Below are 25222 nucleotides of genomic sequence, written 5' to 3' on the forward strand. Positions count from 1 at the left end.
TTGTTGCATCCACATCATTGTCCCGCTTCTACGTAATACACACAAAGGTTCCGACTAACTTTCGTTCCTACCTCACTGAGGGCACTCACTTCTTCCCGTACAGCATCTCAAACATAAAAACTAGTTTTTACTGAAATAATCCACACTTTAGCATTTCTGCTGAATAAAGTAACAGTCAAGAATATCATTTTATAATTTATCAACACAAAAGGCCAATCTGTTGGATGAATCCTCTGATACAGACATATGTATAAATATAAAGACATCAAAACCATTGGGACACATTAAGGATAGAGCAGCCATCGGGATTTTGTTGTTCTCTTTGTTCACCAAATACTATAACAAGCTAATTTCCTAAACAGGGAAAGATCCTGATATCACATGAAACTCTAAAATCCAAGGGATCCATTGGCAAAAATCATGCCCACGGTTAAGTTTGTTAAAGTTAGAAAGATATTGACGGTTTCAAACTTGACCGATCAATAAGTTATATGCGTAATATAAATATATGGAGAGACATCCTCAAAGATGACAACTGGTTTTTAATTGATTGCAAATGTCAGTACACTTTCTCTTGCACAGACGAATGGAATGAAACTTTCACAAAATCCATATCTATACCCAGAAAAAAATAAACTTACAACTTGGTTAGACGAATGCCATTGACTAAAATCAGGGTTTATGAGAATACATTCTTGAGAAAATTATAACATCCACATAGAACTGATCAATTTATACGGTTCACATTACAAACAGTATGAAACACTGTTAGCCTAGCAAAGCCTTATTAGATAATATTAATAGAAAGCAAAACAGAAAGCAACACTTTACAGTGATTAACTTAATAAAGTCCCTTTAGTGCAGGCAACAGTAACTTCAAATGTATTAATAATGAGCAGCTGTGTTTTTGTTGGCACAATTGGGAATATCGAAGACCTTGTGCACGTAAAAAGCCTTGTTGTTTATTGTTTTACACACATTTCTAAGTGCAGTAAGACAAAGTAAGACAGTGCCAATTCTGCGAGAAGCACAAAGGAAACAAAACCAATTAGTCCACAAAGCCAGTGTCTTAAAGACCTTGAGTCATAAGTAAGTGTCTTAACAAAGTCGAATGGGACGAGAATTTAGCTGGAAATAAATAATAGACCTGTAAAATCAAATAATGCACATTTTGTTAAAATAAATCATACACATTTATACATATCCATTGGAATGGCCAAGTGTTGTACAATATGAAAAAGTAATGCACTTACTTTAGTGCAAAAATGTATTAAGCAAGCTTATGTTTTAAGAAGGGGATAACATAAATTCCTGAATATGTGCTGCGCTGAATACTTAAGTTTTGCTACAAATATTATGATTGACCGCTTTAAGTAGGGCACACGCAACATACACACTATGTACAATATTATTTAGATGTGTGAAGCCCTAGAGTGCAAAAAAAAACATGGTGGAAACTGGAGGTAGAAGAAACATTAAAGTAGCTGGAGGAGTAAAATAGTGAAAGCCCATCTGGTTGTTACAGTAAGTTAATTATCCACACACCTATAATTAACAACAATTAACATGACAATAAACATAGACAAACATTACTTTAAAGTTTAGATCCAAACACAACATTTTAATTAAACCTAAAAGGTCAACTGTTTTTCACCACACCATGTTGACATCATTAGGTGTTAACACAGAGCACATAAAGCTGGGCTAAGTTGTTTTGGCAATGACATCAATATTTTCAGAAATGAGACAACAATCAGTTTGATTTACTGGCAGAATAAGGCATAGGTTAATAATGCAAGGCCAAAATTAAAATGTAAGAGATAAATTAAGAGCACATCCGGTTAATTATATATATATATTTTAATTTTTTTATCTTAACCAGCCCCAGGTCAATCCATGCAGACATTTGACCTCAATAAAGGCAAAAAATAAGACAAAGGTTACGTGGTAACAGCAAGGCATGTATCAGCAGATTAAGTGCTTACTAGAAGAATCTCTCAACATTCGATTTGAGACTGCAGCTGTCTGCGCAGAGTGAGGGTGCGTCGGTGGAGCTGCTGCATCTGCTGCATGCGGTCCCGCTGGCGAGCCAGGTTCTGGGGCATGGGGTAGTGCTGGCAGCCGTGGAGATAATGGTACGGGATGCGGACGTGGCAGGCTGCGGCTCTGCAGCGGGGCTGGGGTAAGGGTGGCAGCAGAAGCCAGCGCTTCCTCTCAGCACAGTAACGGTACGCCTCCTTGCGGTACTGCTTGTCCATGTTGTTGCAGTTCCTCCAGCCGCCAATGATGAAAACGTCTTCACCCAGGTAGCAAACAGCAGCACCCTCCATGCTGAGGACCTCTGGAGGGAGGCTGTCCAGGATTTCTTCAGAGATGTCTCTGCTTATTGTCTGCTGAGCATCCTGAAGTGTTACCTTGTAGCTCTTTGAGCAACAAGAAGCTGTGTGGTAGAAGTTGGTGGATGCGACAGCCATTTGAAAACTACAGTAATTATCAACAAGCGGCAAGGAGTCCACTTCCTGCCACTTGTGACTCTCTGTATCGTAGCAGGTGGTCACAGTGCTCAGTCCGTCCTCATTGTCCATGTCTACAGGAGTCCTTGCCATCACATAGATGTAGCGGTCCTCTATGCTCACTGTTTTTACATCTCTTAGTATCTTCGGTGCTGGCTCCAGATTGTGCCACTCGTCCTGCTCCGGCTCGTAGACAGTAACGTCCTTAAAGCCTGGACTGAAGTTGCCATGGCCACCGATGCTGTAGAGTAAGTCTTTGACACCTGTGAGGCCAAAGGAGTGCTTGCGGGTTGTCAGGCTGCTGACCTGCTCCCAGGAGTTGAGGTTGGGGTTGAAGCGCTCCACCGTCTTGGCGAAACCTGGTTCCATGGAGCCTGCAACATAAACATGGTGGTCATTGACTGCGATAGCGTGTCCGTCGAGATGGTTGTGAATGTGGGGCAGGTTTACCCAACGATCCTCAGCAACAAAGTAGCCCACGCACTCACTCAAATAGTCCCCGCCTTCTGAAACACCACCCACTACCATGATTACATCCATGTTCTGGCCGAGTCGTGGCTGGATTGCTGCCGTATAGGAGGCACAGAGCTCAAAATCAGCTGACTTGAGGTTCTCAAAGTGAACAGCGTGGACCTCAAGGGCCTCCATCACCAGCTGCTGACAGGCCGCATTGTTTTCCACTAAGGGCTCCTTCCTCACCACCCTGCTCAGGTAAGTAGGAGAAATCTGAGGCAGCCGTAAAAGTTTGAACAGCTCCTCAAATTGCTTCCCTCTCTCCTCTGTGTTTTGGTGCACCCATTTTACTATAGCCTCAAACAACTCCTGTTCAGAGTCCACAGTGATCCCTGAGTCTGACAGCCAGTCCCGGACCAGGTGAAATGGCAGCGTGAAGAATTCCTCGTTGCTGATTATTTTGTGGAAGTTTCTTCTAATCGTCTTGGCTGCTCCCAAGGCCAGCGTGTCCAAGGTGTACATGTGGGCGAGGCTGTGCACCGCTACACAGTTGGATAAATTCAACTTCTTCATCAGAAACTCTCCGCAGAAGTTCTTCAGCTGGGCCAACAGAAACCTGTAGGAACATGCGGAAATAATCAGAGCAGTAATGTATACAAATTAGTTTGGAGTCGAGATTAATTAATCAGTAAAAGCAGATGGAACTAAACCCTGCAAACAGTAAGATAAAACTAAAGATTTAGGTAAAAAAACATTAGATATCGCATTAAAACTCATGTTCGGTAATACACCCTGTAGAAACTTTGATAAGCAAAATAAACCAAGGCACTGTCAGCCAGAAAACATGTTATGTATTGTAGTGGTTTACTTTTTTTAGTTGTTTAGTTTCTTAGCAGTACAATGCCAAATTGTAGGTCTCCAAGTGATTTTACCTGGGATGTATCTTGTTGTTAAACTTACCTACCAACAGCATACTTTTTGGGGCCATGTGGCAGCTACATCCTTTTTCTTAACATAAACACTTCAACCTACTGCTTATGATACAATAAATAGAAAATAATAAGTCAGAAATGTTGACATGTTACATTAGTAAGCCAACGGCACTGTGACAGCAGCCAGCATGCACAACACCAGAACACTGAGGCAGGTACATGGCATTAAAATGTAAATATATGTTTTTCAAAAGTCCTTGTTTGATTTCCCAAATAACTTACACCACCATTTAGGCCCAAATATCTGCCAAATGCACTTGGCATTCGCCAAGTGGCACAGGTGTGTAAACTCAAAACAAGTTACACCTGCTGATGTGATGAGGACACAGACAGGTGTGGCTCATGTATCAATAGAGGCTAAAACCTGCAGGACAAATGCCCACACTTCCGTGTAAGAGGAAGTATATTAATATTTTGAAATATGGTTTGAAATGTTTTACCTGTCAGCCACTTCCAACACTTCATGCACATTGGCAGTGGTCACCCTGATCTGTCCAGTGTACATAAACTGTATAACACTCTCCACAGTGTCTGGGTCTGGTCCCGTTGGTGAGCTCCATTCTTTGAGCTCCACTCGCCCCGACCGAGACTCCGAGAAGTCACCGCCCAGCAGCAGCGTGAAGTACTGCGATGCTGCGGATAACACCGAGCGGTGGGCGGATAAGGTTTGGACCCTCTCCTCCTCAGACACCCCTCCGGAGCTAAAGACCAGGGTCACGTCGCAGAAAAGCCCCGACTTCCTCTGCTCGTTCTGCCGCCGAGAGAGCTCGGAGCAGTAGGCCGAGCAGGTGAAGTCCTCGGCCTCCTCAGGTTCCCCGTCACCTGTTAGCGCTCCGCCGCTGCGGTCCTCCGTCGCTTCTGCTGCCGCTGCCATTCCGCAGCGGGATAGACTAAGAGGCAGATTAAAGCTCTGTATCTTCGGGAAGAACTCATAGGCATATATAACACAAGTAAATAAACATTCTAAAACTGACATGCATGCGCAGCGCTCACAGTCTTGGTCGAAAAACAGGAGTGCTCACTTCCGTCTTTAAAATTTTTCCTATGTACTCGATTTTGGCTGTAGAGTCAGAGAGAGGCTCTACGATTTAAGATAATAACAAAGTCCATACAATAGACCGATATCCTGGACGCATACATTCAAGTCCCGCATGATCTCAATTTTTTTTTATGTTATGACGCATTAACACGTCTTTATGAGTGAAATTTAACTTTGTTTAAAGGGTGCATCGTATTCGCGCATGCGTGTTGCGACGCATCTAACTTCTGGTGCTGCTGGTTGTGTGGGTTTGTTGTAATTTCAGCTTTCTTGAGTAACATTTTCTCCGGCAATTATCACTTTGGGCTGCATCTTGCATGAAAGGTGCTATATAAATAAAGTTTATTATTATTATATATAATATCTCAAAACACTCGCATGTAATATCCTTTAATCAAAAATTACCTTCAAACTAACTTACTAATTTAAGTCATGCAGCTATATTTATATCTATAATATCTACCATTTTCTTTCAATATTAACCTCAACATTTTTACTTTTGAATTAAAATGTTCCCTATGTTTGTCTTTGGAGATGACTCATAAATCAAGTGTTTTATTAGCAATTACATTCCCACTGAAAAGAACTTCTCTTAACTTGACAAAAGAGCAAATCTTCATACACTTTGATGGAGGAGTGTTGACCTACAAAAGATTTAGACATACACATCAGCCAAAATGAAAAGTAAAACAATAAGTTCTTTATTATTATACTATATGACAGCGTATTACAAAAAAACAAAGTATTTTTTACACAGTTAAATAGAAACAGCAAAACAAAGATCGAACACAGCAGGCCGTACAGTGGGCGGTAACAAAGCGTTTTGAGTCGGTGTCAAGCCAGAACTGTATAATTATTTGTATTATGTGCAATAACTCTCCCAAGTAAAGCAAACCGCTTTCATGGTCCCTCAAAGAAATTTGCTTTCAAAGACTCAAAGGGCTCATTCATGAAGCATTTTGTCACTCCCCTTCCGATGTTTCTACATTTTCCTGTTTTCTGACAGTTATTCAGAACACAAAAAGTTCAATTTATACTTGGTGTTTACCGTAACCGATGAATTTCAACCACTGGTTTACATCCAGGGTTGTTCTTGTAAAGGCAATAGTGTAGTACCACTTAAATCATCATTTAATTGTTTGTTTAGTTCCTTTATCTCAGTAGAATACCTCCTTTCCAAAACATGAGATCTTGATTAGCTCTGGAATATCCACCACTGGACCCGTAACAACATTTCACTTTTAACAAAGATGACAAATTCCCTAATAATGACTTTGGTTTATTTTGTTTAAAAGCACCTTTCCTAATGGGGTGAACACTGAAGGAGGAGTTTTAATCTGACATTATTTGCCAACGTGTTTGAACTAAGTTGCAATACTTAGAAAGCATAATCAAGCTCACTTTGTTGTGGACTAAATCAAATCAATTGTTATAAACTATTTTGAGTAGTTTAAAAAAAGACATGGTATTGTAGAGCTTGAAAAATGCCACATCAGTAGCCTTTACTGAAGATGAACAGAACACCCAGCGTAATGCAAGAGTCAGGTTTGAAATGTGCTTTGAATCCCGCAGTTTTTGAATTTAATAAAAGTTCAAATTGATTTGGTGCTTCTGCAACAGCTGTGGTTTGGGTTTGTGGTCAAAATGGAATAAGTTACATCGCATACTTTAAATAATTTGTCAAAAACTAAATCTAAAAATATAATTCCCCTTTTTTCCGTAAAAACTAGATTGAAAACTTTTTCCCATATCCCTCAGCCAGAAAGTACTTTTTTTTTTCTAGAATCACCCTGCCCAGTTTCCCCAAGGCTGCAGTTTATCACAACCGGAGAGAGTACATAAACCTTAAGTGAGATGTGAAATGCTGCCTGACCCATTTGGGCAGTCACATCTGGAAGCGCGTCCTCTTCTGGGATGCAGAGATTACATGGACATATGTTCAGGAAGCACATATGAGATGTCATCCCACGGGTGGCGGTACAAACCCTGTTTCAGCCTCTTCTGGTCCAGGTAATGCCCTAATGCAAGAAAAAGACCAGTTAGATGTTTTGTTTTTACAATTAATATGACAACTGATCATGGCTCTATTGGAATGGAACTCACCAATAAATCCCATACTACGGCCAAGGACAAAGATCCCATTTAGTGCACCGATCTCCACAAACTCGTCAGCCTCGTCTCTGGAACCCGTTCAACATTCATGTGAGAAACAATACTAGACTGTGTGCTTACTATTACAGAGAAAAGACAATGCACTTTTGGCTTCTGAAGTTTCAGTTTAATAAAAGGGATTTTTAAATAGTGTAATAGAGTCATAAGAAGATTAGGTTCCTCATGTGAAAGCTGGTGTATTCAGAGATAATGAATGACTATATTGAAAAATTCTGTTGTAGAAATATAAAACATGTCTTGCAGTTTTATTCTTACCGTGTGAAGCCACCACATGTCCTGAGCAGGTCCACAAAGGCAACACCAATAAAGCCGTCTACGTTGAGTATTAGGTTGGGTTTCTGAAAAATGTCACAGGAATAACGGTAAATTGCGCAATATAATGTAAAATAAAAAAGGAGAAAAAGTTGAAATGGTCCCATTGAAAACAAATGTTGTTCACTTTTGATAATAAAGCTGACAAGTACCTTAGAGGTGGTGATCTTCTCTACGTCTAGGGCGTAGTCAAGCATTACGGTGGAGGGGAAATTCTGTTTGACATAGTCCTTCAGAATCTGCACACGCATATCTGGGTTGTTGATCTGAAAACAGACAAATGTTTTTATTTCTAATGAAAGCTCTTAACAGTAGATATTCATTTAGATTGATTTGAACTATAACAATAACTATTCTTAGGCATAATCTTAACAACTGTGTTCATTAATCAGTGCCATTGTTTTATATAGCTGAGGTAACTTGAGAGAGTATGAGAAACTGAGCGCCGCTTACTGATTTGACTCTGTGGCCGATGCCCATGATCAGCTTGCCGTCCTTCTTCATCTTGTTGACAAACTCCATCGGCACCATGCCGCTGTCGAATGCCTTGCTGAACTGCTTTGCAGCTGCATCCAGAGCGCCTCCGAAACGGTCCCCCTGGAATTCATGAATGAACAATGCTTCAGTGCAGAAGAGATAGGTGATGACAGGTGAGCATTTTCATAATTCCTGTCATTGTTTTCTGGTTGAAGTCACAATTTCTTAGATCTATGTTGTGTTTTCTTTGGTGGAACCTATAGAAATAAGCGGTAACTGCATGTGTCTTTAGATCCAACTTTCACTTGTTTCAATAAAAATGTTTTATATTAAGGGCTTTCATCACAGGCTCAAACATCATTGCAACTTTACAGCTATTTAAAAAAGAAAAGAAAATCAACATTACTACTTGTATTGATGGTGCATGTGCACAAGTGTCTAAGCAGTACTTACAATGGTGAGCAGGCCGGAGGTGAGGCTTGAGATAAGGTCCTTGCCAGCACGAGCACAGACAATGGTGTTGTGTGCTCCAGAGACAGCAGGTCCGTGATCAGCTGTCACCATCAGGCACATCTCAATGAACTGGCAGGCATAGCGCGGCAACCTAGACACAAACACAGCACAGCTTATTCCTCTACAGATCTATGTGTAGGAAATGAAGCCAGTCAACACTTCTTCTCTCTGTAACATATCACCAGTTGTAGTCTAGGCGTCATACTGACCTTCGTTGAAACCAAAGCAAGCCCAGCACTCCTCCTAGACCCATCTCCTCTTTAAAGACCTCTGTGATGGGCATGCCGGCGTAGATGAGCTCCTGGCCTCGCTCGTCACAGATGCTGGTCATGAATGAGGCTGGTTTACGAATCAGACCCAACTCCTGCAGGAGAACCAGAGGAGGGTTAAATCAATAATAACTGGGTATCAACACATAGGCAAGGCACGTTTATTCATATAGCACCTTTTAAAAACAAGGCAATTCAAAGTGCTTAAAAAAAAAAAATGACAAACATTAAGTGCATAGGTAAAAATAACTGTATGAAAATGTCATTACAGTTTATAGCAGAGATCAGTATTGGCTTATACTGTATGCAGAGGGAATGGAAACAGTGGTGCCATTACATATTTTGTCCACCAGAGGAAACTGACAAGTCTCATATTTCGACTTTTAGGCACCACATTCAAAGGTCAAAATGTGTTAATAGTTTTATACATAAATTCTCCTTATACATTCACCTTATCCTATCAAATGTATTATCACTAAATTGTAATTATACCAGATTCAACATATTATTATTTAGTGGCCGACAGAGATGCATTTGAAAGAAAAGAGGGAAAAATAAGCCACATTTTTCTAAGAAGTAATAATTAAGTTCCTTACCCTGGCCCAAGAGTAATCCATAGGCACTGTAGGGGGGGGCACCTCCTGAGCAGGAATGATGGTACCATTGGCCACCAGTTCGTCATAAACAGTCCTGTTTAACAATATATTCACAAAATCAGCTCAAACCCCCAAACTATTCAATGACATCCTGTGGTGTGACTGTGATGAATTTCTCACTTGACGACATCGTCCAGCTCATCAAAGCTCTTTGGTACATAAGCGCCGGCGTCCCTCAGGGCCTGGTTCTTGGCTACTGCTGTCTCTGAAGCCTGGTTGGCGCAGGCTCCTGCATGGCCAAACTGAACCTGAAGATGGCAGTGAGACCGGTTGAGCTCAAAAACTCAACAACACAATTCAAGCATGTTTTGAATCATTGTGGCCACCAAACCTCTGAAGTGAACATGGTGGCACAGGTTCCAATACACCAGCACACCACAGGCTTGGTTATCCTCCCTTCTCTGATGCCTTGGCAGATCTTGTACTCTTCTGTGCCTCCAACCTGGGTTATAATAGTGAAAGAGATTTAAAAAATGCAAAATGACAGAAAACAACATTGTGTTGAGGTTAATCTGAAAATATAAACATTAGTGGAGCAACTCTCACCTCTCCCAGCATAATTATCATCTTAACCCCTGGAGTGTCCTGGTAACGAAGGACGTGGTCCATGAAGGTGGAGCCTGGATATCTGGATATTTTTTTTTTTTTTTTAAAAAGACAACAGTTTTACAACAGGTTTTTAACTGGACATACATCACTCCTCAGCTAATAAGTTATTTACCTGTCCCCCCCGATGGCGACACCTTCATAGACGCCGTCTGTGGTGCGGGAGATGATGTTATTCAGCTCGTTGGACATGCCCCCGGAGCGTGACACATAAGCAATGCTGCCAGGGCGATACAGTTTGGAAGCCAGGATGTTGTCCAGCATGCCACCTGTGTTGCCGATCTTGAAACAACCCGGCTTGATGCCACCAACCTAGGACACAAAAAAGAATGGGTATCATATGTGTGCCAGTTGAAATTTGATCGTTTTCCGCTTACAAACTGATGATTAAAGGCGTTTATACACTCAGACAAAAACAATGACACCTGCATTGACAGTCTACAGCAGTATTTGGAAAGAGATCCTTTTTTTTGTATCTCTTGGTGATATATGAATCATACCGTAGCAGGGCCGATGATAGTGACACCTTTCTCGTCTGCCATCTTGATTATCTTCCTTGTCTGAGCTTCAGGAATGCCCTCAGCAATGATGGCGATTGTGTGAATCTGAAAACACAATCAGATGAGAGATGACTTTCATGTAGAACTGCATCCTTAACCTTTATGCAGTGATGTATGGGAATATATTTAAACATATTTTACAGTAAGTCTTTGTACCTGTGGGTGCTGCATGGCCTCCATTGTGCTGTCGAAGGCTGAGCGCAGTGAAGCGAAGCTGATCAGGACGTCCACCTCGGGGTGCTTCTTCATGGCGTCGTCCATGCTCTTATAGACGGGGGTCAGGATCTCCTTGTGACCCCAGTAAAACTTCTGCTTGTGATCCCCACTACGTAACACAAGGCAGAAGACTATAAATAAAAGATTTGGTCTATAGTCGAGTACAGGTTTCTAAGTTTGTTATTTGTCAGAACATGTTAACTAAAAAGACAATTTAACCAAGGTAAAATATGACTTGATAAAAGACATGCATATCTGACAAGTTAAAAGCAGGATATTAGGATAAAAAAACTAATGTATGGGTGGAAGAAATGTCTCCTTAGTTCTTTACACAATGTGACAAAATGATCTGTGTAGTTTTTCCTTTTAATATTTGGATCTGGTAGCAACAACACACACATTATAAGACAACGCCACATGATGTCTGCACTGAAACTGAAATAAGGAGGATATTTTTGCAACACTGTGGAGATTGTCATAATCAGAGGAATACAAAGTCCTGTAATTCAACAGATTTTAAACAAACTTAAGATCTTGGGGAACCTACGTGAAGGGGTACACCATGGCTGCCACAGAGGGTTCGTCCCGGGAGCATACGTAGTCAAAGTCCAGCATGCCTTGCACTGCACGTGTCTGCATACCCCACACTATGGCCTTGGTTTGTTTTCTGAAGAGCGTGGTGGCTCTAGCTGAAAGAAAGAGAAGTCAGACGGAGAGAAAATGAATTTGGCGATTTAAGCAGAAATAAAAATCACAACTGGCAAGAGGGGGGAGGGGGTCAGGCTCAGGAAAACAGCAGGAATGTGAATGGTAACAACAGAGACACAGGAAGTAGAGAAAACAACTCGTCACCATAACAAACATCACTCCAGAAGGAAGGCCATGTTTCTCTGATGCAGTTTGCCGGCCATATTGACATGGCAGGTCTTTATACGTGCATTGTAATATAAACCCCACACATTATACATTATATATAGCATTTTTACAGTGCTAATTTTACAAACACAGAGTAAAAAATGTGAATATATTGTAGTATATATATATATATATATATATATATATATATATATATATATATATATATATATAGCATTTTTACAGTGCTAATTTTACAAACACAGAGTTCACATTTTTTACTCTGTGTTTGTAAAAATCACCCTACAAGCTGTAATACTATGTAAGCCTCAATTGTGATGATAAAGTTCTCATCTTGTAATTCAATTAACATATTTCAAAGCAAGGTCCAGATAAAGCAACCCCCAGAGTATGCAGATTGTCCTGTTAGGGTACAATGTGGTTTGGAATTTGTTTTCAGTTAGTCACCATCATGCCACACATTAGTTTAAGGCCTCGCAAGTCTCTCCTCTCTGTCCAGACTCACTGCCTTTGTAAAAAACATAACTGGGAATAATTTGAATGATATTGCAATTGCATTATAAGAGTAAATTATCCTTTTTCAAAAGATATATTAAAATGATTATGGTGAGATTTTTGCAGGGGATTTCTGACACATTTCCCCCCCACAATAAGCCACATTGCCATTTTGATAAAATGATTTGAATAAGGATGTGCTGGCCTTAAAAGGGTAAGGCAAATGTTAAAATGATTGACTCGTTTAGGCTGTCATACATCACAGTTTTGTTTATTCTTATAATATATAAGAATTATTCACCAATGTCACTGTTGATGTATGCTTCCTTGACAAATGTATGTTCAGAAAAAACATAAAACAGCCACCCTTAAAAAGGTGAGTAAGCCACCCTAACATCAGCAAAAAGCCACACATGTGAAGGCAGGGGACAGAGGGCTGAGAGGGCAGGAGGACAGGTTTGTTCACACCCTTCCCTACCTCTGCTGCAGCCTGAAGAGGCTATCGCTTCTGTGACCCAACGGGACAGGAACACAAAATACAACAAAATGAGAAAATAATGAGTGCATCTTTATCTCATTCATAAACAGACTTCAGTGCATTCTGTAAACTGTCTCATCTCTTCATAAAACAGACCAGAGGAAACACCATGCAAAGCTCAGCTGCTACAGACCATGCCTTTACTTTAAAAAGGGAAAGCCCAAATTGAAATAGCCTGTGCTGAACTTAACACACACACACACACACACACACACACACACACACACACACACCACACACACACACACACACACTACACACACACACACACACACACACACACACACACACACACACACACACACACACACACACACACACACACACACACACACACACACACACACACACACACACACACACACACACACACACACACACACACACACACACACACACACACACACACACACACACACACACACACACACACACACACACACACACACACACACACACACACACACACACACACACCACACACACACACACACACACACACACACACACACACACACACACACACACACACACACACACACACACACACACACACACACACACACACACACACACACACACACACACACACACACACACACACACACACACACACACACACACACACACACTTCGGTGGAGGGTATAAGGAGCCGAGCGCAGTGTGGGCATGGCACACCTATCACTTACCTTTCCAATCGCCTATGACCACATTCTTCAGAGGCCACAGTATAGAATGAAGAGAGTCTTAGAGAAACAAGCATGAAAAGGACGAGGGTGAGAGGACACAGTTTGTGCAGCAAACAAAAGAAGAGGAGGAAAAAATTGAATGAAAATGAAAAAGCAGAAAAGTAGCATTTGGGAGAGGGAAGGGAGAAATACAGGCCGCAGGGATCAGTGAAATGAAAAAGCAGAAGTGTACGAGTACATATGGGGTTGTGCTCATTAGACACAGTGGACTACAGTAAGGCTGTGTTAGTTACCTGCTGGAAGACCTGCTTTAGACTTTTTAGCCGGGGTGACATTGTTAGACGTCCTGGCTTCGGAGAATGAAGCTGTCCTTGTTGTTGCTGGAGTCTGGAACAAAAAAATTGAGAAACAAACATTCATGTTATTGAAAGCTTTACAGAAGCTTCCAAGAAGAAATGGTAGCAGGGAACCAACAATTTCCCCACTTACAGTACAAGTTTTACATTTCAGTGCACGCATGCAATGTATGAGCTTATTACCCGTCCTTATAGCTGTGACAGGTATACATTTTAAATTCAGTTGACAAATAAAAGTAGCACACGGACCATAAAAAAGAAAACTGTGTAAGGCTTCACAATAGAGCTACTCAAGCAAGTTACAAACTCCAAACCTTAAATAGTGTTTGAACATGCATGACTGAACTGTATCACAGGTCATTTAATGCCATTAAACAAGCATCACCTTTCACTACATGGGAACAACAAGTGCATATACTTACGATATAATATCACACATTTTCAAATTACTTAAGGACAGCTCAAAATGCGAATTCCATCCAACTGGACAATTGGCACATTGAAATTAATCTCAAGCAATATGACATCTGTAATGTGTGTAAAATAAAAGAGCTGCAGGTCATGTAAAATGTTCTCATTGTGTGACTGAATGTAAGTACCGCTGGACTGTTGCTGGCGTTGAGGAGGAAGTTAGCCGTATGTGCGTCCATCGGCGGCTGGTTAGGGATCGGCTTGTGGCCCAGAGCCATTCCAACAATGGCCGTCATATGGGTCTCAGTACCGAACACATGGATAGGAATACCTGTGGTCTTCCCTGCAGAAAGAGACAAACAGAGACATAGCTGTTCAAATAAATAGTTTAACATCTTTAAGTTTGTTGAATAAATATGTTACATTTATTTTAATGACAATTAGTTCTTGGAAGAGAGTCGGGGTCGACCATCTATCAGTGCCTGCCGCTTTTACAGCCAACAATCAGACACTGAAATCAGGTTATCAAGCATTTCAAGTAACAAATGATTCTTTGTCTTGGTCTCTTTCTTGTCACCTTTAGCTTCATCTCACTCACCTACTTCTCCCATCACCCTCAGCCCCTCCTGGTAGTTGGGTCCGCCACGTCGAACAAAGATGGTGACCTCGTGCTCCTTCAGAGGACCTTGGTAGTCTTTGATTGCCCTGACAATGCCCTAAGGAGAGAGAGAAAGGTGTCAGTCAATAAGAGCTGCTCAGAGAGACGGATATTGGTCTGCGTTTTGGGGTTGGATCATTTAAAAATGTGACTCCATCTTGCTTTTCCAATGTTACGTACCCTAGCTTTTACATACCTATAATAAGATTTGGACTTGAGTTTACGTTTCATGATGTTTTTCATATATTTATGCGTTTCACCTTGAATGTTGCTGCTACGTTGGTGAAGTTGGCAATACTTCCTCCGATGATCAGCACTTTCCCTGCAGGAAACAGAGAGAGTAGTGTTGTTAGGAAGATGTTCATGACTGAAATGCGACACCCCAGTTACAGTTTGGTGACAGCCCTGAGGTCTATTGCTGGCAGCCCACACACAGTGAACAGCAGCCTTGTGACAATCTTAACAAAAACATGAAGGTCACATTGCAGAACCCACATTTTATTGCTTAAACAAACTTGGAAAAGTCCAAAGGAAATGTCCTATTAATATAAAACAGTCAAGCTTGGTTTCCTAAAGTCTGTCTCCCGAGACTTTTTGTGGCTTATTTTATTGACCTTGTTGGGGAAAAACAAGTCTCAATGAGTGTTGGCTGCACCGACCTTGAGGATGTTTCTCCCGTGTCATGAGAGAGAGGATTGTTTTAGCGTAGTCGTAGGTCTGCTGCTCACTGGGTGCGCCGGAGTACTCTCCGTAGTTGGCCAGTTCGTCCACCCCTCCCAGGTCACAAATGGTGTCACTAAGGAAGAGGAAAGATGGATGGTTAAGTACTGAGTTCACATTTTAGTTATTGCTTTTGGTTTAAAAATAACGGTGCAAAAACTGCACTTAATGCTGGCTTCAATAGGGAGTCATTCTACATATACCTCAATTTTAAACTTTGCAGCAGAATAAAACACGTCTACAGCCTGGTATGAAAGGCGGCTTTGGTCTCTTTAGCTAATTTCCCCTATTAGTGATAGGTGTTCATGGTTTGCATTATATAACTCACCCGTTTAATTAAGTTAAAGGCTTAAAGTTGCCAATTATTCGTGCCTCAGTTCACTTGCCGCTAGCATTTTCCGTCTGCTCTGCTCCGTCACCTCTGCCTGACTCATCTCCACCGACAACCCCATTTTTAGATTAGCCGGAAGTTGGACAGTAGCGCTACAGATGTTTTTTTCTACAGGGTATGGTATAATGCATACATGCCTCATGCGTGTCCACAAGAAAAACTTAACAGGGACACAAACCTACAAGAACCCTGCTCGATAGCATAAATGAAGGTTAAAATCCTCCCCAGGCAGCCTTTAAAATAACAGCTGTTTTCCAAACAAAAACTTGCTTTGAGGCAAAATAAAATCCCTTTATATTTTAAGATAAGATGGTACTTTATTGATCCCAATTTGGGAAATGTTTGTGTTGCAACAGCATAAAAGACAAGGCATTTTACAATAAAATAAAACAAGAAAGTAGAAAATATACAGTCCGGCAGTGGCTCAGTCAGTAGGGGCTTGGACTGTGAGCCGTAGGGTCGCTGGTTCAAGTCCCCGACCAGACCTAAATATGGAGTGTGGACTTCTACTTGGAGAGGTCCCAGTTCACCTCCTGCCCTGCCGTGGTGCCCTTGAGCAAGGCACCGGACACCCCCCTTCCCCCCCCACTCCCATTGCTCCCCGGGCGCTGTACAATAGCTGCCCACTGCTCCTAGTACTAGACTCCTTGTACTAGGATGGGTTAAAAGCAGAGGCCAAATTTCACTGTGTGTGCTGTGTGCTCTGCATGTGTGACCATTAAAGAGGGTTTCATCCCTCCCTATTCTTCTTCTTCTACATGTTAAGCCATGGAGCAATGACAGTTTCACACAATATTAAAAACTCTATATAGTATATTTTTAATCCAGCAAAGCAGATTCGTTAGCTAAAGAAGCTTGATATGAACCCTTATTAAAGATTGGTGTACCTGTAGACTACTGAAGCCCCTCCCCCGGCCACCATGGTCCAGATCCTGCCCTGAGGGTTCAGCAGCGTCAGCTTCAGACTGGCTCCACTCTTTGCATCCAGGTCAGCTATGTATGCCTCCTGCAATGGACACATCATACAGTGGTAATAAGGCCAAGCAGGAGGGCATAACAATGTTGCACTTCAGTTTCTGTTTCATGGGTTAGGGTCCAAACCTGGAGGTTTGGACTTTTTAATATATTTGAGACGGTCCAAAACTACACATTGTGTGATGCATTTCAACCCAATAGATCTTAACACACACGTGCATAAAAACCTTCTTTACTGTACTTCAGGTCTCACCTCTGGATATGCTTCCCTGCCAAAGGGAGGTGGGAACTCCACATCCCCCCATTTAGCCTTGCAGATGTAATCTGCTGTGGCATCAATCTTGGCTGCCATGTCCAGGACGTACACTCCATCTTTGGTGACGACTGGTTAAGAGAATAAAAGTTGTGCTATTTATTATTGTGATGTTTTCATGTTTTTTCTCAAATGAAGATGTTATAGAAGAATATGCCACAGTGGTACATTTGATAATTTGACATTTATCATTAATATGCACCATTAGTAAATTGTTCCCATAAATTAATAATGAATCCCCTCAAAATACTTAATTAATTCTGTTGAATGGTCAATTTGAGCCGTTGGAATAATAAAATACTTGACATATTCCCAAAGTGAAGAATGACACTCCATCTCACTTCTCAGTGTCCTAAAGTCTTTGAAGTTTAACATAGTTTGTACCTATAGGGTTGATCTCAAGGTAGGTGAAGTAGAGGTCCTCGTACAAGTTGAAGAGGCCAACTATGAAGCTGGCTAAGACTCTTTAAGAAAAACAAAAACATTCCATTAAAATTAGGAAACATTAAGAACATTCATATATTATACATTACATAACATATTATGCCAAGTGCTGCCACTTATAACATACAGTGCAGCAGTTATTTAATTCAGAGGGGATCACACTTTGACTAGTTTCTTCACACGTTCTGCCTTTGGAAGCAAACAGAAATGTTTTGCTGCATCAAAGAGGGATCAGCATGTTCTCTGCACCCCAGGGATGGTATTTGGAAAACTAATCTAAAACACACATCTCAAGGTAACCAAACAGCTAAAATACACAAACTACAATGAAGAGAGACTATCTTTGATGCATTGGAAGAAAAATATAGCAACAGTTACAAAAGGAATCATCCAAAACCAGGTTAGGATATAAGCCTATTTTAAGCAAACGTTTTAAATGTTGCAAAACAGAAATGCAAATGATTTGCACGTTCATCCGCCAGCAGTGAAGCAATAAACTACGCTGCAAAAAGTTGAGTTTCGTCATCATTTTGTGGTACATGCTACACTTTATCTGGCAGTAAACGGAACTGAAGAAGGTTTGAGGTTAGAGGTTGCAAGTCAGAGAGAGAAATGGTGAACTCTTCCGAACTGGGCTAGATTTTAAATGAGAAAGCTTAAATTGTTCATTCATGGCAGTTCATTTTGCCTTGTTTTATGCTGTTTGGAGAAATATAAATATATATTTTTATATGGACCGAAGGGTCGCCGGTTCACGTCCCGATTGGACCAAAGAATAGATGGACTGGCACTGGAGAGGAGCCAGTTCACCTCCTGGGCCACTGCCGAAGTGCCCTTGAGCAAGGCACCTAACCCCCAACTGCTCACTGGCGCTGGCTAGACTGGCTGCCTCCGCTCTGACCTCTCAACTGCATGTGCATGTGTGCATATAACTGTGTATTTGTATATGTATGTGCATGATGTAAAAAGTGTGTACTGTGTACTAACCCTAACCCTAACCCTAACCTGTATGTACCTGTATAAAAACGCATGTGTGTACGACACAGTAGAAACTGAATTTCCCCCTCAGGGGATTAATAAAGGTCCATCTTCTTCTTCTTCTAAATACACAAAAATTAAGTTAAAGGAAAGGTGGGACAATAACTATATATCATGATTTAAAATATGGATGCTTATCATAGTGTTGTATTTGTAGCAATGGCCTAACACATGAGGGGGTACAACCTCTTATCCAAGTATCTCTGAATTGAAATTGGGTTAAGTTGACTGCTGTAGATCTTATAGTGCGAACGAAAAATAAATGAAAGCATGTGTCCTTACTGTTTCTTGTCTTCAGGAACGTGTGTGAGGAGCTGCTCAGTGACCTGGTCCTCACTCAGCTTTTCGTTCACTGCCACCATCAGCCTCTCAGCCTTGGCGTCCACATCGCCCACCTCCACTCCTCCCTCGTGGTGGAAAAGCACTTGGTCGCCCTCACGTGTGGCATAAATACACACATAAAACTCCTCCTCCTGGGTAGATCAGTACAGCATTAGGGCGAGTTCAAGCATATACAAACAGAGATATCTTTGGCAAACTTCAGAGCGAATGTTTCACTTGTTTACAAAAGCCTGACGAGCTTGTTTGACAAATATCCAATTTAGTTCCCCATTTTAACAGAGCTGACCTTGAGGCATGTTTTCTCACAGTCACGGGTGACACATATACTGCAACACTATAATCTTAGTTTGTTCTCTTCACAAAACTGTGAGGGCATCAACCACCAAATCACATGACCTGAATACAAAAACATATTTGTGTCTTTGCCCTGGAGATTTTACGTACTTGCCAAGTGGGTTAACTAGTGGTTATTGTTTGTCAACTTAAAGGTCCCATGTCATGGCCATTTCTACTGATCATAATTCCATTGTTGAGGTATACTAAAATAGATTTATATTGTGCAATTTTCCAAAATCACATTGGTTTCTCATACAGCATCTCTGTATAGCATGTGTATTCACTCTCTGTCCTAAACGGCTTGTTGGAGCTCCTGCCCCCCCCCTCCCTATAAGCCCAGTGGCCGTCTGCGAGACAGCGAGACACAGCCTGAACACACACACCCGCAGCCTGGCTGGGAGTTTGTGTGTGTGCTCACACACGACTCACAGCCTCGCCCCGCCGTCTCAGGGAGGAGAAATCGGCGGAGCTGCAGCTGAGAAAAGATTGAGTGAGTGAGTGTGAGGAAGTCTTAACCTAACGGCTCCACGGATTGGTCCACTTGGACCAATGGGTCCATTTGGGTATGGGCACGTCACTGTACCCAGGAAGAAAACAATGGAAAAAGAGAAATCTCCAACGAGGCGTTCTGGGGCAGCATAGACAGGTATTTTCTGTGTTAGAGTTTTACTCGCTACAGGGTGTACTTTGAGGGTTTGTGACTCTGCACACCGTTTACATGCATAAAAACCTTCATAACACACAAGGGGACGGGTAATAACCGGAAAAGCATGACATGGGACCTTTAAATTAACTTGGCTTTCAGAACAGGATATGAAATGATGAAAAACAAGAAACGTAGCATACAAAAACAAGAAACGTAGCATACATTACCTGTGGGTGTGGAACAAACGGCTCAATGAGGAAGTTCTTCAGCACACCCTTTGCTTTTCCGACCTATTCAAGACAAACACTTGATGTCATCAAACCCAAACACGTCATTTCATACTCCTCCCAGGTTTAAATGTATAATATACTGTCAGATCTACACACCCAGTTTTTCTATGTTCACCATGCCCTTTTTTCTATTTAAAGAAAGATGATAGAATGACAAATGATACTAAAAAAAGCTAATTGAATGGCATGTCTGGCCAGTAAATGAGTTTTATTTTTTTACTGGTAGTATGGAGACAGTTTGTTTGAAGTGCAGCACGGCATGTTTGCATGGGTGGACCAGAAATAGTCCATGCTCTTCCTTGGCATTATATAACCTCTGACCTGGCAGATCTAAACATAAGCCCATGGCCTCTGGCACTGGACACACCAGCCTTCTGCACATAACAGCTCCACATGCTGGGACTAATGCACAAAAAGAAGCGTACAGTCTTTTCAGTTACTATACAAAAGATGTGAATACTGCATGGGCCAGACTGTTTTACTGCATTGTTATCTTCATTTTATGACATCATTAGTCAGAAAAGTCTCCCTGAGAAGCAGAGACCATGTGCTAAACATATCTAAGATGCAATGCATTTATATCGTTAAATGAGACTTCTTTGTGTTTTTTATAACATCACATACCAGTCATACTATGTCAGCTGTCATTCCACATATTTCAATATTGGAGGATTGTAAAGTGGAAGATAAAAAGATAACAAAGATAAAGAAACAAATTAAGACAATAAAGTTATCTGAGAGTGGATACACGGTCAAAGTATTTGATACTTATCCAAGCGAATTCTGAGAAAAAACTTGAATAGAGATATAAACAACAAACAGCTTTCCCTTTAGTAAAAAAAGACTGATTACTCTTTGTCAGAATGACAAAACAGCCAGATGACCAGTAAAGCTGCTTTTGGAATGTCATGAAAGGAGTGTAAAAAATGTCTCTGGTAGATTACTTCATCTACGTGTGCTTGGTTTTTTGGTGCCTGATAAACAGTGTGTTGAGTTCCTGGATCATATTTCATTGTCTTTAAAAAGGTAATGCTGGGCTGCTTTCTGTCTAAAGGCTCACTAAGACAGACGGAGAGATTACTCACAGTGGTCTCCTTCATCATACGGGTTTTAAGCCACTCTTGGACACCCTGCAGGTCCAGGTTGACGCCCACCAGCCCGAGCTTTCCCCGCCGTTTGATTAGTTGATCTGGCTTCACCACCAGCCGCTGTAGGGAAGAAAGTCAACGATCAGCCACTTATTTTACAAAGGCAAAGATTTGTACCGATACTGGTGTGACAAATACAACTCATATACTCTAAAGTAGGATTCTTGGAACACAGAATTACAAATAATGACACAAACTAAAAAATATTAAACTCAGAGATATTAGGTATTTGCTAATGCTACTAAAACAACAGTCAAATAATGCATTTAGACGCATCACATGCCACTGTGAAGGTAATCACATAATGTCCAGCAAATCATGCACACAGTCACAGTGACATACAGTAGATAATTAGCCTCATGACTTCAATCAGCAGAGGAAAGATTCTCAAACTTAGATAGGAGTAGAAGGATGTGTTGGGTCTCTCTCCGCAGCCTCACCTCCGTCAGCAGCCATGGATGATCCTGTGCCAGGCGGACCCAGTCGGTCTCAGCCGTGGCGTTGGCATAGCGGAAGCGGTTCTGCACAGCCGCCGAGGTGCAGATATACTTATACAAGAACTCTTTTCCCGTCTGCTCTGAGATGGCTTTCGCTGACATGGTGGCGCTGGATAGCACAGGACCTTCAGGAGAGAGAGGCCGACAGTTCATTTCACAGAGTTACAACATCATATGTCAACATTGATGGATAAAACAAACAAAAGCCAGGACAAATCGATACGTTTTTTTTTTGCATTCCTACGAACAAATATAGAATAAATTGGAAATCCTGAATAATAAATCCATGTCTTGTGCATCTGTTTTTTGGGAGACATTTTTATCAATCACCTATTGTCCTAGCCACACACTAATGTTTCACAAAGCTAGTTTGACTAGCTTTGATCTAATGACATGCATATTTCATTAAGTGCAAGCTAACCTTTAAAGTTTTCTGGTGCTTTGCCAGCAATATTTGTGTTTGATATTTCCACAGCGACAAATCCTTTGCTACAGATTGAGCTAAAGTGTAAAAGTATTCCCTGTCTGCTGAATGGTCACATGTTTATCCAATTCACTTGAGCTGGCAATGAAGGCAACTTCTAAAATCCAGACAGACCAAGAGAGAGTTAAGGTCCACAACCAATGGATATGCACCAGAACTTAAAACGTTATGAAATAGTGCGTGAACTAGTATCCTTAAGGCAGAATAAATCCTGGGTTTATTTTATTCATTCGTAAGTATAATGTCTCTGTTTAGGCTACATCATCATCTCACTAAGGATTTCAAACTGTCATCATAGAGAGAGAAGAGGATATTCAAAATGTGTTAAGTCATCACGTACATGTCATGAAAAGATCTAGTCAAAATTCACACAGCTTGACCAAATGAGGCATTTTCGTGTTTTTGCAATTCAGTCTAACTAGTCACAAAAAGGATATGAACCACAAAAAGCAAGCAAACTATCCTTTTGTTATATGTTTGTGTGGTAAGATGTGAAGTTGCACTGATGATCCTGAAATTCCTGTTTTAAACGTGTTGTCGTACCTGCTCTGCAGACACGTCACTTACAATACTGCATCAGAAATAATGTAGAAAGCAATGAAGAACCTTTACAACCACTTCTAAAGACCAAACAGAGATAAGCAGTGAGCCTTTGTAACATGCATCATATCTCCCCTGCCTTTGTGTATCTGATAACACGTTATGATGGCTTTATTTCAGCTTTACAAATAAACGCTCACAGTAGCTTTATGATAGCAGCTTCTGCATCAGCTGCAGCACTACAACATATAAAGTCAGTCTGCAAGAGGTATGTCAAATGTAACCTGGGGGTGTCGGCTTGGATTTAGCTTAGCACGCTATCCTGTCATGCTTTCATAGCCAGATGTCCCAGTGTTTAGCCTTCCATAATCCACGGGTCCAGCCTATTGTTTGAAGCTATTTAGCCGTGAAATATGTGTCACTGTACAGGCTCCTGAGATGAAGGAGACTGGGATTGGTAAGAGGCAATGGTAGCATCACATGGGGCCAGAAAGGGGGTACTGTTTCAGCTGCTATAGCATCACTTTTCCCATGTATTCTGTAATGCTACATCTTGTGCGTCAGGCCAACACCAGTGAATGGATCTCCTGTACCAGCTACCACACCCACTCCACATAGTTAGTAGCCTCGACTAGCTAACCAAGCAAGTTCAATAACGTGCTGTGCGTAAATAAGGAACTTCCTGGAATGGAGATGTACACATGTATAAGGTGAAGCACAACCCGACAAGGGAGCTAGGAAAGGGAAACAACAAGCTTTTCAGGACGGTCAGGACAGGGAGCCTGCGTTTGTGATTCATTTCTGCTTTTTCTCTTAGGCAGGGTGACAGCTGTTGTATCAGATATTACAGCATCTTACACCTGAAAGTCCTGTCTGGCTAACTGCTGTAGCCTAACATTGCTGCATACAGTCTTTTGCTAACTGGTGAAGCTAACGTTGGTGTACAAAAACAACATTTAACGGGATGGGGTTACCTTGTCAATGAAAGTAGCACCTCCTTGAAGTGCAAGAATCACGTTCCGGTGTAAAATGGCACAGCTAAAGAGTCACTACTTGTTGTTGAACCCGGGTCTGCTTCTGCCAGTTGCCACCTCGCCTCACTCTCGTCCCTACTGTCGCACCATAATCTTGCGACCGATTACCCGTCGATGCCGGCGCCTGATTGGTCCAAACCTGGTCACGTGATGACGTCAGTTACGCCCACACGACTACATAATAAGAGGCCACCCAAATATTTATTTATATCTAAATGGTGTAATACTGATTTAACTATACAATAACATTTTGTAAGAATTTATTGTGCAAAAATATTTAAAATGTGCAATACTTTGGTTTATCTGACAATACTTCTGAATTTATTTTAATATTTCCCTAATATTCTTACTATTCCTGCAATTTAACGTGTGATTTAGACACACTTAATCGATTTTGATCATGTTTTCTTTTACAATTTCTGTTTATAAATATTCAAAAATGTGAGCCAAACTAGCAGTGTTTGCTCTGTGCTGGAAGAAGAAATAATAGCCCCAACATAAGTAAAAGTAGCCTAAAATTACCAAAATAAAGTCTTCCAACCCTGTATTTCTTTACACATTGCATAGGTGTTATGAGAATACATCTGTTAAAAAAGCATGCTTTAAGGAAAATCTCTTTCAGAATGGTATATAATTATATATTTTTGGATTATATAATATAGCAGAAATACTTTTTCAGCTGGTTGAGGTGCAAGGGTATATGCAGGAATCCTGAAGTCAAATTGAATACCTTTTAAGACCCTTTCCATACATTTTAAGACCTCATCGCCACTTCGAGTTTTAACCGGTTACGATGGCGACAGTTTACCTCACATTTACTATATACAGTATTGATTGTCCTTCCTTCTTATCTTCCAACCATTTGGACGCAAACTTGCATTTCACCATAACAATGTTGTTTAACAACCGGAATAAACGGACCTTCGCACGCTATCAAGCAGCAGTCAGTCAGTCAGTGAGCGTGCGATGTCCTGTTCAGATGACGTCAAAACCAACGGGATGCCATAAATAAGCTACAAAGAATCACACTACACACCTACGCAATGATTAAATTCAGGTAAACTTTAGAATACAACCTCTTTGGAGAATGTATATACTTATTGAAAACAAGCTACAAAATGTAATACCTTGGAAAATGCAGTTTAATACTTTTTAATAGCCTTAATGTTCGCTAAATTGACTTATCAACTTGTAATACTTTTTAAGACCCCGCGGTGTCATT

At 41.1% G+C, this 25222-nt stretch overlaps 2 protein-coding genes across 4 annotated transcripts; both read right to left on the reverse strand.

Annotated features, from left to right (window-relative positions):
• Positions 1-522: 522 nt before the first annotated feature.
• Positions 523-5175, reverse strand: LOC117473783 (kelch-like protein 11). 2 transcript variants are annotated; one of them, XM_034119656.1, is made up of 3 exons: positions 4399-5175; positions 3002-3582; positions 523-2887 (listed from the first exon to the last, which is right to left on the reverse strand). In XM_034119656.1, the coding sequence occupies exons 1-3, from the start codon at positions 4932-4934 to the stop codon at positions 1998-2000; spliced, it is 2007 nt and encodes a 668-aa protein (XP_033975547.1). In that variant the 5' UTR covers positions 4935-5175; the 3' UTR covers positions 523-1997. The 2 variants fall into 2 exon arrangements, with proteins under 2 accessions (XP_033975547.1, XP_033975546.1); XM_034119655.1 differs by having other exon boundaries at positions 523-3582.
• A 495-nt stretch (positions 5176-5670) lies between these two features.
• On the reverse strand, positions 5671-24103 carry LOC117473860 (ATP-citrate synthase). Of its 2 annotated transcripts, XM_034119791.1 has the most exons (29): positions 23941-24102; positions 21886-22067; positions 21383-21505; positions 20235-20297; positions 18966-19156; positions 17586-17665; positions 17142-17272; positions 16801-16919; positions 15462-15598; positions 15063-15124; positions 14743-14860; positions 14333-14487; positions 13671-13764; positions 12628-12657; positions 11326-11467; positions 10719-10887; positions 10503-10607; positions 10118-10314; positions 9943-10024; positions 9728-9838; positions 9517-9644; positions 9337-9430; positions 8681-8835; positions 8412-8562; positions 7935-8078; positions 7634-7747; positions 7425-7507; positions 7101-7177; positions 5671-7015 (listed from the first exon to the last, which is right to left on the reverse strand). In XM_034119791.1, exons 2-29 carry the CDS (start codon positions 22042-22044, stop codon positions 6921-6923), a joined length of 3309 nt encoding a protein of 1102 aa, XP_033975682.1. In that variant the 5' UTR covers positions 22045-22067; positions 23941-24102; the 3' UTR covers positions 5671-6920. The 2 variants fall into 2 exon arrangements, with proteins under 2 accessions (XP_033975682.1, XP_033975683.1); XM_034119792.1 differs by lacking the exon at positions 12628-12657 and having other exon boundaries at positions 6921-7015; positions 23941-24103.
• Between the last annotated feature and the right edge of the window lie 1119 nt (positions 24104-25222).

Source organism: Trematomus bernacchii, unplaced genomic scaffold (assembly GCF_902827165.1).
Source record: "Trematomus bernacchii unplaced genomic scaffold, fTreBer1.1, whole genome shotgun sequence".
In the NCBI taxonomy this organism is placed as follows: Eukaryota; Metazoa; Chordata; class Actinopteri; order Perciformes; family Nototheniidae; genus Trematomus; species Trematomus bernacchii.

Excerpts from the sequence above, each read along its gene's own strand:
- LOC117473783 (XM_034119655.1), bottom strand. The coding sequence starts at position 4,934 with ATGTCAGTTTTAGAATGTTTATTTACTTGTGTTATATATGCCTATGAG. Across the intron at positions 3,583-4,398 it reads GTGTTGGAAGTGGCTGACAG|GTTTCTGTTGGCCCAGCTGA; the intron begins GTAAAACATTTC and ends ATGTTCCTACAG.
- LOC117473860 (XM_034119791.1), bottom strand. The coding sequence starts at position 22,044 with ATGTCAGCGAAAGCCATCTCAGAGCAGACGGGAAAAGAGTTCTTGTAT. Across the intron at positions 10,315-10,502 it reads CTATCATCGGCCCTGCTACG|GTTGGTGGCATCAAGCCGGG; the intron begins GTATGATTCATA and ends TTTGTGTCCTAG. Across the intron at positions 9,431-9,516 it reads GAGCTGGACGATGTCGTCAA|GACTGTTTATGACGAACTGG; the intron begins GTGAGAAATTCA and ends ATTGTTAAACAG.